General features: G+C 33.2%; 1 protein-coding gene across 1 annotated transcript; it reads right to left on the reverse strand.

The window, feature by feature from the left end:
* Positions 1 to 3,328: 3,328 nt before the first annotated feature.
* On the reverse strand, positions 3,329 to 10,931 carry LOC105796612 (probable leucine-rich repeat receptor-like protein kinase At2g33170). Its single transcript, XM_052628004.1, has 6 exons — positions 10,666 to 10,931; positions 9,916 to 9,975; positions 6,432 to 9,397; positions 5,985 to 6,345; positions 4,371 to 4,457; positions 3,329 to 3,531 (listed from the first exon to the last, which is right to left on the reverse strand). Exons 3-5 carry the CDS (start codon positions 9,385 to 9,387, stop codon positions 4,415 to 4,417), a joined length of 3,360 nt encoding a protein of 1,119 aa, XP_052483964.1. The 5' UTR covers positions 9,388 to 9,397; positions 9,916 to 9,975; positions 10,666 to 10,931; the 3' UTR covers positions 3,329 to 3,531; positions 4,371 to 4,414.
* Between the last annotated feature and the right edge of the window lie 1,142 nt (positions 10,932 to 12,073).

Raw genomic sequence — 12,073 nt, forward strand, 5'->3', positions numbered from 1 at the left:
CAATAACTTAGTAGAATGTTTAAATTTGTGGCTGCTTTGCTTAGATTTTTATTTACTTTGTGTTGCGTAAATAAGAGGCATGTAGCTTAAGTGTTTGACCTTGTGGGTGTCTGTGTAGGGTTGATTATGTTGTTGTGGTTGAAGACAACATGCATGGCATGGGTGCATGTTCTTGCTGCTACCTGTTGCAGTGTTTTATCCTAAGATTCTTAATGTTCTTTTTGTCAATGGCAGCCAATATTTCTCCAAACTGGCTCGTAAATCAACTAAATTTATTGAACCATTCCACTAACAGGAACAGTAATATTTCATTTTAAAACATATATATATATATATAGTATAGGAACAATGGAGGTTTTTGAGTATAGGACCAAAAATAATAATAATAATAAGAGTACTAAATGTTAATTAATGACTTGAATCAATGGAAGTTTCTGGATGTCGAATTAAATTATATATTTTATGATAATAAAATGTAATTTCGTCATTTTAATAGTTTATATCTTTATAATTTTTAGAGGATTAAATCATTTTTTATATCATTTTGAGGGTCAAAGAGTAATTTTACCATTACTAATTTAACATTTTATAAATTATAAAGATTCTAAATAGAAAATATTTCATTTTAGGAGGAACGGCCCTGCCAGCCCTCCCTAAATCTGCCCCTGATTAGGGATGGCTAGGTGAGCATAATATCATATCTGAGTTGAATTGAGTGAAAAAAGTTTGAGTTAGTTAAGTTATTGAATCCTATTTTATCATATTAACTCGATATAATTTTTTTATCGAGTCGAGTAAAATGAGATTCAAGTCAAATCGGATTGAATAAATTTATTCGAGTTAAATTAAAATTTTAAACCGACTATATTGAAATCTTATTGATAATATGACTAAATTCCAAGTTAAAGAAGATAAATATCATGTATGTTTGAAAACTCTCTTAAAACAAAATAAGAGAAAAAAAAGATAATTAATATGACAAACTCGATTTGATAATTTACTTCTTCAAAGCATTAAATTTATCCTTTTATTTATTTTAAAAATAATTTAGCTTTTTTAAAATTTTTCAGTAATTTTAACAATTTTATTTTTTTCATATATATTTATAAATTGTGGGAAAAATATTTTATAAATATTTTGATTTTTATAATTTTTAAGGACCTATTTGCATATTTCGAGACTGTCAATTACCCAATATTTTGACTTTTTGGTAATTCTTTAAGGGACCAATTTGCATTTTTCGAATCTATCAGTTACCCAAGCAATATTTAATAAATTTATTATTCGAATTGTAAAATTTAACTCAATTTAAAATTGAATTGCTTATCAAACTATCCATAAATAACTCTTTAAATCCTTAAATTAGGTGACATCAAAGGATTATTATTATTTTTTAGATATAATGGAATCTCAAACTCTCACACACCTAGATACACTCATTTAAGCAACCATATTGGCACGGCTTGTGGATCAACTCTACAACCTTAAAGATAATATGAGCACTCTTAACCAATAGACCAAATGTTGGGGTTTAAATATTAAAGGATGATATTACAACATTAACAATCACTAAAATCAAGAAGCGAAGAAAAAGGGATGAATACCGAGATTCCTTAATAATTGCTTGCAAAAAAATTAAATTAAATCTTAACAGTAAAGTTCTTTGCAAAAAAATTTCAATTCAGATAATATATCCCAAAACAAGATCAACAATGAGATTCTCTACAAAAAAGTTTTTTTTCCGGGTTTGGTTTCATTTCATTATTTTTCAGCCTTTATTCTTTTTTCAAACGGTTTATTCTAACAGATTTGATAAAAATACCATTAAAAAAAAGTAACGGGATGATATGGAATATTTTTAATGAGATTAGTTTATTTCTTGTGTAACTCAATAAGATAATTACATGTGAAAATAATAAAATAAATAAATCATACATGAAATTTAAAAAATTACTCTTAATTTAAAGAAAATAAACGTAATTATCTAAAAAAGTTTCAAATTGAACGTATGTTTGTTTATTGAGAGATTTCAAAAGATAATGAATAAATCAAACCGTTTGTTTAAAAAGAAAAACTTGATGGCTAAAAACTGTTCAAAAATACAATCATGACCATTTTGACAAAACATGTAAACGTTAGTGGCCATATTTGTTATTAAGCCTACCATAAACAATAACTCTTGGACTTCTTAATATATTATCAAATCTGGTTAAGATCAAGTATATCATTTATATTTAGGGTTTAGGATTTAAAGAAAAAAAATATTATAGTTGAGCTTAGGTTAAATTTCACTATATCTGGGTAGATAAGAAAACAAACCTCTTTACTCCGCCCTATTAGAGGTGTTACCATCAGACACGAGTATGTTATTCGGATTACAATGTCGGTGTCAAATATGAGAATGCATCTTGATACGGATATTGTTAAAATTGATGTTGATAATGGCAATGGAATGATCGCAAAAATAAAGAAAAATAAAAGCACACAAATTTTACATGAAAACCCTCTCGAGAAAAAACCACGGACAGAGAAGAATAAATTTACTAATATTAAAAACTAAATGATACAAGAGGAGTTTTGTAACACCCCTTACCCGAGACCGTTTCCGGAGTCGAGCACGAGGTATTACTTAGCTTATCTTACCAATTCGGAGCATAAAAACTAGGTTTGAAAATTTATTTCACTATTTACAGCAAACCTGTCCAATCGCGCAGCAGTTACTAAATTAATTATAACTTGAGCTACAGAACTCGAAATTTAATTCCGTAAATTTTCCATAAAACTAGACTCATATATCTACTCACCATAAATTTTTTAGAATTTTTGGTTCAGCCAATTAGTACAGTTTATTAGTTAAAGTCTCCCCTGTTTCACCACCTGACTGCCCTGACCTCTAGTCACTAAAAATAAGTTTTCTCACTGTAGGATTTTCATATGAAGTTCTTACTTGTTTCTACAGAAAATAAACTCAATGAGAAATCTATACATATAAACTATAACTCATAACCATTTTTGTACAATTTTTAATGATTTTCTAAACTCAAAACAGGGGACACCAAAAACTGTTCTGACCCTGTCTCACGAAAATTCACATATCTTAAAATATAAAATTCCTTTCGCTACACCGTTATTTTTCCATGAAAATAGACTCAACAAGCTTTAATTCCATATATCATTCACCCTCTAATTCATTTTATACTATCTTGGGTGATTTTTCAAAGTCACGTCACTGTTGCTGCCTGAATTCTGTTTCTTTGCAAAATTTTATCCTTTCATGATTTCCATGCATAATTTATCACCTAGACTCTTATAACAACAAATACCTTCATACTTAACCATTTTAATAACCATACATCATCAAATACTTACACACCATTCTTTAGCAAAATCATAATCACAAACATACAAAATAACTAAATCCCTATACATGCCATAACTCAAACGTGATTCGATATAAAATACCGAGCAGTTGTGGTTGATAGTGTGGACGATCTCCGACTTCTTTAGGATCCTTGAAGTAGCTTTGCAATACTATAAGAGAAAGAGAAATAAAAGAAGTAAGCATAAAGCTTAGTAAGTTCACTAGCAAATAAATAACAATATTTAACTTAAATAATTAAACTCAATGTCTATATCTCTAGTTTACTCTTTAGTTAATCTCATACTAGTTCTCTTACTTGTTTACTTAGAATACTTGTGTGCATAACTTACTCAATCCTTGCTGCATCGTTGAACATCAATTGATAGTATAATAAGTTCTTAAGTCTTACAACTTACCTGAGCTTGCCATTTATGCTTTAAACTGAACTTTCATGAACATGATTCATTTACAAGCCCGTTGAGCTACATTGGAATAATAAGGATACTCGGGTCTCTTCTGATAATAACATGCCAAAGCCATGTCCCAGACATGGTCTTACATGGGATGTTCTCATATCGGTGCCCATGCCATGTCCCAGACATGGTCTTACGGGGGACCTCACATCTCGGTGCCAACGCCATGTCCCAGACATGGTCTTACATGGGACCTCTCATCTCGGTGCCAATGCCATGTCCCAGACATGGTCTTACATGGGACATCTCATCTGGTGCCAATGCCATGTCCTGACATGGTCTTACATGGGACCTCTCATCTCGGTGCCAATGCCATGTCCTGACATGGTCTTACATGGGACCTCTTTACCCAAATGTCATGACATTCGTATCCAAGACCATCCTTATGTATCAACTGGACTTTTTAATTTTAATTCTCTATCATTTCATGCTTAGATCATCATCAAATAAATTCATAAAATAAATTCATAGTTGCTGGAAAATAACAGCATTGATAATAAATATGGAAATATTGCATTTATTTACCGTAAACTTACCTCGGTACCAATTATAGCCAAATTCACCAACTTAGTCTTCAACTTTATTCTTCCCTTTGTCTAACCTCGAGTTTCGTACTTCTTGATCTAAAATAGTAAATTTAACTTATTTAATACTCACATTCAACAAAACAGCCATTGACTCTAACTTTTTTAAAATTACAATTTTGCCCCTAAACTTTTACATAATTACATTTTTGCCCCAAGGCTCGGAAATTAAACTTCATCTCTTATTCTTATATTTTATAACATTCTGAACATTTTTCCCTTTTATGGCAACATCAAATTCCCACTCTAACATGTACTTATGAACATTAGGTATTTTTACCGATTATGTCGTTTTACTCGTTTGCACTTAAAATCGCTTAGCAAAAGTTGTTTAACATAATTTCTAGCTTCATATTCTATCATAAAACATCAAAATAAACACTTTTCACCTATGGGTATTTTTCCAAATATAAACCCTAGGTTAAATTATTGCTAGAATAAGCTAAATTAAGCTAAGGGATCTCAAAACGTAAAGAACATTAAAACGGGCTTGGGATCACTTACTATGGAGCTTGGAAGCTTGAAAACCCTAACTATGGCTTCCCCTTGCTGATTTCGTTCATATGAAGAAGATGAGCATAATTTGTCATCTTTTTCCTTTTAATTCATTTTAATTACTAGATTACCAAATTGCCCCTAACTTAAAAATTTTCTATTTCACTTATCTCATGTCCATTTTGTCTACCAAGTTACCAATGGTATAATTACCATATAAGGACCTCCAATTTAAAGTTTCATAACAATTGGACACCTCTAACATGTAGAACTCAACTTTTGCACTTTTACAATTTAGTCCTTTTGACTAAATTGAGTGCCCAAACGTCGAAATTTTCGAACGAAATTTTCACGAAATCATTTTGTGAAATTGTAGACCATAAAAATATAAGAAAAATAAAATTTTTCTCATCGGATTTGTGGTCCCGAAACCACTGTTTCGATAACCTCAAATTTGGGCCATTACAAGTTTCGACTACATCTATTTAAAGATTGAAAAATATTATTCTAATCAATGTCAAATAGAAGTAGTTTCGGCCCTCGGCCTTAAATCCTACACATATCCCCTAGCTTTACCATTTTTATTATTTCTTTAACAATGATTCGGATCACACAACTCTAATAAGTATATTTAATTTTTTTTAAAAGTTTTTCTATGCATTTAGAGGGTCCTCAAAGGATTATGTCTTCATAAGGGTGTCCAAGACACGAGTGCTTCAAAAAAAGTAGAGTCAAGAGTAATATAGATTTACAAGACCTTCATGGAAAAGTTTCCAGCAAAGAATCTGAAAATAAGGTGCAAATCTTTACTACATATGGATGATCATATCCCTATATCTATGTCCGAATAAAAGACAGTAAAACATAGCTTCAACATTTTCAGAGAATCTAATTCATATCAAAATGTTTGAGATACATAGGTATGGAGCAAAATCTGCACAAATGGTGTTACTACATTGTATTGTATTGTATAATCTTTTTCTTCATGGAAATATGTACAGGTTAAATAATCAGGAAGAATCAGCAGCCAAAAAATATTTCGTCTCGGTTAATGAACATGTGAGTACTCACATAGACTGATGAGAAGAAGAGGTCATGGAGTTGTCGTCGTCATGCCCCTTGGATTCTAAAAGCATCACTACAACTTCACGCATAGACGGTCGATCGAGTGGGGACAAGTTAGTGCATAGTAAAGCAATTTTCAAGACAGTTAGCATGTGATTGACGATGCTTTTATTGTTAAGGTTTAAGCGGTCGTCAAGTATCCCGGAAGTCAATGAGTGGTCACGAACATAATGTCTCACGTGCGTGACGAGATCACCTCCTTGATCCAATGGCTGTACGGGAGTCTTTCCAGTTAACAACTCCAAAAGAACAACCCCGTAGCTATAGATGTCGCATTTTTCGGTTACCTTCATAGTGTATGCATATTCTGTCATAAACAATGGATATATTTGTCAATAATTTAAAACAAGAAAATATTGATAGGACAAATAGATGGAAGGCCGAAGAACTTACCAGGGGCAATGTAGCCGTATGATCCAGCAACCACCGACATGGACTTAGATTGGGGCATGTCAATCACTTTTGCCAAACCGAAATCACCAACATGTGCTTCAAAATTTTCATCAAGTAAGATATTATTGGACTTGATATCACGGTGAACGATTTTCGGTTTGCAGTCATGATGTAAATAAGCAAGACCTTCGGCAGCTCCTAGGGCGATTGTGAACCGCGTAGGCCATTCTAAGCTACAAGAGCCCCTACCATGAATCAATTCACCCAAACTACCATTTTCCATGTACTCATAAAGAAGCAGATTGGAACCTTGGTGATAACAAAAACCGTAAAGCTTCACAATATTTCGATGCCTAATCTTCCCTAGTGTTAGAATTTCAGCCCGGAAACTGTTCTCGATGTTGTTTCCCTCAGCATTTGATGCAAGCCTTTTAACAGCAATCGTTTGTAAAGAATTCATAACGGCTTTATAAACTGTTCCACAAGCTCCCCGTCCAACAATATAACTCTCATGAAAGTTATTTGTAGCCTCGATTAGATCTTGAAAAGTAAACCCTTCCTTCGGATGAAAGTAAATATCTGAAACCGGAGATGAAGATGATATCTCTTTTTCTTGCGATGGTGCAATGATTTCAGGTGGACGTCTAATTTGATATATAAGAATTATAATGAGAACAATGGAAACACCACCTACAACACCTGAAATTATGGTTATCATTCTTCCTCGTGTATCATTATTCACAGGTAGCGCCGAAGGAGAAGACGAATCAACATTGCAATCTTGAAGAGGCCTACCACAAAGCCCTTCATTTTCTACAAAGCTGCTTGCAGGCATGTTCTGGAACAATGGGATAGCAGGTAAAGGTCCACTTAAGTTATTGTACGAGAAGTTGCATCCCAATAAACTCGATAGGTGCTCAAACGTGCTGGGGATTACGCCACTTAAATTATTATCATCGAGCAGGAGAAATTCCAGTAAATTAAGATTACCAAGCTCCGGTGGTATATTTCCGGTAAGGTGGTTATTGCTGAGGTTCATTGCAATCTGCAAGCTCGAAAGGGAACCTAACTCTTGAGGTATCTCACCAGAAAATAAGTTGCCGCCCATTTGCAGCTCAGTCAAACGCGATAGGTTCCCCAAAGCTGCAGGTATATTTCCAGAGAACTTATTCTCTGAAAGTTTCAGAATCTCGAGCTGAGTAAGGGTCCCGAACTCGCTTGGTAAAGTATCCACAAAGCTGTTATGGCTGAGATCAAGTCGCTGAAGCATTTTGCAGTTAACTATCTCACGAGGAATCCGTCCAGAAAGCAAATTAGATGAGACATTAAAAGTCACAAGTTCGGACAAATTGCCGATTTCCTTAGGCAGATCAGAATTAAATTGATTCTCTGCAATATGAAGCCTTTGTAGCTTTTTGCAATTTCCGATCTCTGATGGAACTGGTCCAGTGAAGTTGTTCTGCCCCAATTCGATAGCCGAAAGATTCACCAGTTTGCATAATTCAGAAGGAAAGCTACCATTGAGCCGGTTTCCAACCAGACGAAGTTGTACTAACGTCTTGCAGTTCTTAATCCCAGTCGGGATATCTCCAAGCAGATTATTAGCTCCAAGGTTTAATAAAATAAGGTTAGCACGTCGACAAAGATAAAGAGGTATTTTTCCTGTCAGATGGTTGTCCGAAAAATCAACCACCCAAAGTGGGCTGTATACTCCGAGCAGCTTTGGAATGGTACCGCTAAGAAAATTGTCAAAAAGCTGCAACTGAACCATTTGAGTCAAATATTGAAAACCATAAGGAATGGGACCTGTGAGATAATTGATCGAAAGGTCAAGCTTCGTCAAGTACCTCAAGCTATTAAGCTCATTTGGTATGACACCGGTAAGCTGATTCTCGAATAGGTGCAATAAGCGTAGACCCTTTATCTTCCCGAACTCAGGTGGGATCTCACCCGTCAAATAATTCTCTGAGAAATCAATTTCAGTTGCAAGAGATAAATTCCCTATCTCTCTCGGAATGCTTCCATTTAACTCGTTCCTATAGAGGTACAACTTTTTCAGAAACTTGAGGTTCCCGATCTCTGCAGGTATCTGCCCCACAAGAGCATTTGAATACAATGCAAGTGTCTCGAGGCTTGTACAGTTTCCAAGCTCCTTTGGAATAAACCCTGACAACTCATTCTCCCATAAAACCAGATCAGTCATACTTCCAAGCATTCCAAGTTCTTTAGGCAGTTCTCCTCCGATATGGTTTTGGGCAAGACCAAGCATTTGCAAGCTTTGACATCCACTTATTTCAGCAGGAAGGCTACCGGAAAATGCATTCTGCCCTGCTCGAAATATTCTCAACTTCCGGAGATTCCCGATAGAGCGAGGCAATGGCCCAGTCAAGCTATTTGTGTATGCCACAAACTCCTCGAGGGAGGACAAATTCCCGAGCTCCTCTGGAAAGGAACCAGAGATTTTATTATTGCATATATTCAAACTGCTCAAATAAGACAGCCTACCCAATTCACTGGGAATTGGACCGCTGAATTGGTTATTGTTCAAATAAAGAAAGACCAAAAACGAACAATTTCGTATCTCCTTGGGAATACTTCCGCTGAACCGATTGTAAGACAGATCAAGAAACTTCAAGTGGGTCAACCCACCAATACTGGGGTCCACGGTTCCAGAAAGGTTCATTTTACTCAAATCAACAGACCAAACCACTGGCTTGTAGTATGAAGAACAACTGACACCGGTCCATCCACAAGGTGTCTCATCAGTGGACTTCCAGTTCCAAAGATAGTTGTACTCATCACGAAAACCATTCTTAAGCTCCAGTAGCAACTGTCCCTCAGAATTTAACCCGTCGGTTATAGTAACCAGTAGAGCAAAAACCGGTAAAAACCTCCAAAATCCAATTTCCAAAAGCCTACTTGATTCAAAATTCTTCAACATTTTAGTAAATGCCATAGTCTGTACCCTGCAAAACCGCAATTACTGCAATTACAACCCTAAAGAACAACATAAACACCCATAGCACCCACCAAAAGGATAACATTTGTACCCATTGGATAAACTTTATACTTTGACCACATTGGAAAGGATCTACAAACAGGTTATCAACAAAGTATGCCTACTTCCCAACACGCAAGAACGAAAGAAAAAACATAGTTTTAGGCAATGGACCAAACCCCTAATCGAGAACGGATCTGAAAGAGAAACATGAACTTTTCAAAAACAAATTCATCCATTTTCTAATCATTCCATCAAAACAAACCAACTTTAACTTTAGAAATCAAATAAATCTGCTAATACTATCATATCAATTCACAAATTTCAACCAGCTATATAAGGAATCGGTATAACGGATTAGAAACCAGTTGAAAACCCACCAAAAATCAACCCAAATTTAAAGATTAAAAACAAAGAGAAGCTGGAAAAGGGGTGAAACATGAAACATAAAAAGCATAGCTCTTCGGTCAATCGATCCTGCAGTACCTTGTAATCGAACTATGAGATAAACAAAAGCACCAACTCCACAAATTTCACTGCAATTCCCTGATGAACACAAAGTGAAAACCACTGCATTTAGTACTAATACAAACAACAAAACTTAAAAGCAACTCCACAAATTAACTAAATGTAAAAAGATACAAAACAAGACGGTATAAAATTAATTTCTCATCCTTCACCTAATTTTTCCATTATATAGAGAGATCCATAACACAGCAAACATGCAAAGATTAAACAGAGTTCTGCAACATTGCAATACTCACATTCAATTTTTTTGGCACACAATTGAAACATTCTTTTATCAGTCAAAAGCAGAATTTTTCTGGGTGTACGTTCAAAATCCGTCAAAAGGCAGCATAGTATATTCCCATCCAATATAAAATGAAAAAAAAAAACTTTACAGTAAACCCCACATACACATTTCTCCATCAAACTTTGAAAGAAATCTGATATTTCCCAAGACAAAAAACGAATCTCATAGACAAAATAAAATTTTCAATCTTAAGCATATAAACACCATAAAAAAATATATATTCTGGCATGTAAAAGAACATGAAAAAACAGCTAACAGTACTTTTCTGGGATTGAACTTTTTTCCCTCAAAACATCAACTTCAAGCTTTAACAATGACAGCAAACAAAAACCCACCATTCACAACCATTGCAAAACCATGGGTGAGACCCATTAAAGCATTTAACGGAAGAAAAAGAAAAAAAGTTACTTTTCAGAACTTACTTTATTTCTATAAGACACCAAAGCAAACCACCTTTGCTTCTGCTTCTTTGGCATCTGGATTTGGCAGCAATGGTTGATCCATTAAGCAACCAAAAGAACTTCAAAGAAATGGATTTAGCAATGTAGAAATTGGAATAACAAAATAAAATAAAATAAAATAATCAAATTGGGAGGGTTATTCCATCAAGCACCAAAAAAAAAAATTTATGTCAAAACTTTTTCAAAGAGGTAAGAAAAAATCTCAGGAAATTTGGGGTTTTATTGGAATTAATTGTGGCAATTTTGATCTTACAAGGTAGCTACTGCAAAGCATATATATATATATATATATAAGAGCTTATTTAAAGTACATGAATATTTAAGTACAGGTAAGCAAATCTTTTCTTTTTCTTTTGTGGGTAATTTATTTATGATTATCATATCAATGTCTTAAAACCAATTTTATTTAGGATAATTATCTTGTAGTTGGTGAAAATTTTAAGGAGAAATTATTACATTAAAATTTGGTTTTTTAAATATTTTAATCAATAATTTCAGAAATTTTCATCACATGTTCTTTTCTTTTAACAATATCTCTTTTGATACAATAAATAAAACTACTCGTAGCCTCTTTCAACTCATAAATAGAATCTAATAAAATATTAATTTCATTAATTTAATCTATTTATTTTTAAAATAATATTTATTTTAAATAAAAATAATTAATAAATTTATCTCAAAAGGTAATTTTGTTTCAAAAGTGAATTTTAATTCTGATTACATGGGAAATTTTATTGCTATTATTCTTTAATAGTATAAGGTTAAAACATTATATATAAAATTTGATTTTATGTAATTTTATATTTAAAATTTTATTAAAATAAAAATATAATTTAAAAACAAAAAGTTATTTGGATAATTTAATCTCTCCTTCTTAAAAGTAAAATTTTAAATTATTATATTTTTAAAATAATATATTATAAAAATTAGTAAAAATAATTTTTTAACAATATTATTATAGGCTCGATCATATATTTTTCTTTTACTATAATATCTAAAATTATCCGTAATTCCTTCCTAATCCATAAATAAGAAAATAATATGTTTCAGCGCGCTTAAATCCGTGTATCTTTATATTGACAATAATACTTATATCAATCGAGCTAATATTCAACCGGTAATAACAGATTAAGTCTTAACGCAATTAATAATACTATTAAGGACTTAAAATTTGGGTAGACAAGCATAAAATGATGGACTAAGATGTGGGACCTACACTTTTTAGTCTCTAATGATGTGATGTAAAATGTATATATTATGTAGCAGACAAAAGGGATCTACATGGATCGAACCGGACCGGGCCCACGAAATGGGGTGAGATAGCGGCTTAAGCTGTCTAACCACTTTGCTGTATGTTACATCTTGAAAG

Source organism: Gossypium raimondii, chromosome 3 (genome assembly GCF_025698545.1).
Source record: "Gossypium raimondii isolate GPD5lz chromosome 3, ASM2569854v1, whole genome shotgun sequence".
In the NCBI taxonomy this organism is placed as follows: domain Eukaryota; kingdom Viridiplantae; phylum Streptophyta; class Magnoliopsida; order Malvales; family Malvaceae; genus Gossypium; species Gossypium raimondii.

Coding starts and splice junctions, on each gene's coding strand:
- LOC105796612 (XM_052628004.1), bottom strand. CDS start 9,387: ATGGCATTTACTAAAATGTTGAAGAATTTTGAATCAAGTAGGCTTTTG. Junction 6,346..6,431: donor ATACGGCTACATTGCCCCTG/GTAAGTTCTTCG, acceptor TGTTTATGACAG/AATATGCATACACTATGAAG. Junction 4,458..5,984: donor TCTTCTTCTCATCAGTCTAT/GTGAGTACTCAC, acceptor TTACTATTTTAG/ATCAAGAAGTACGAAACTCG.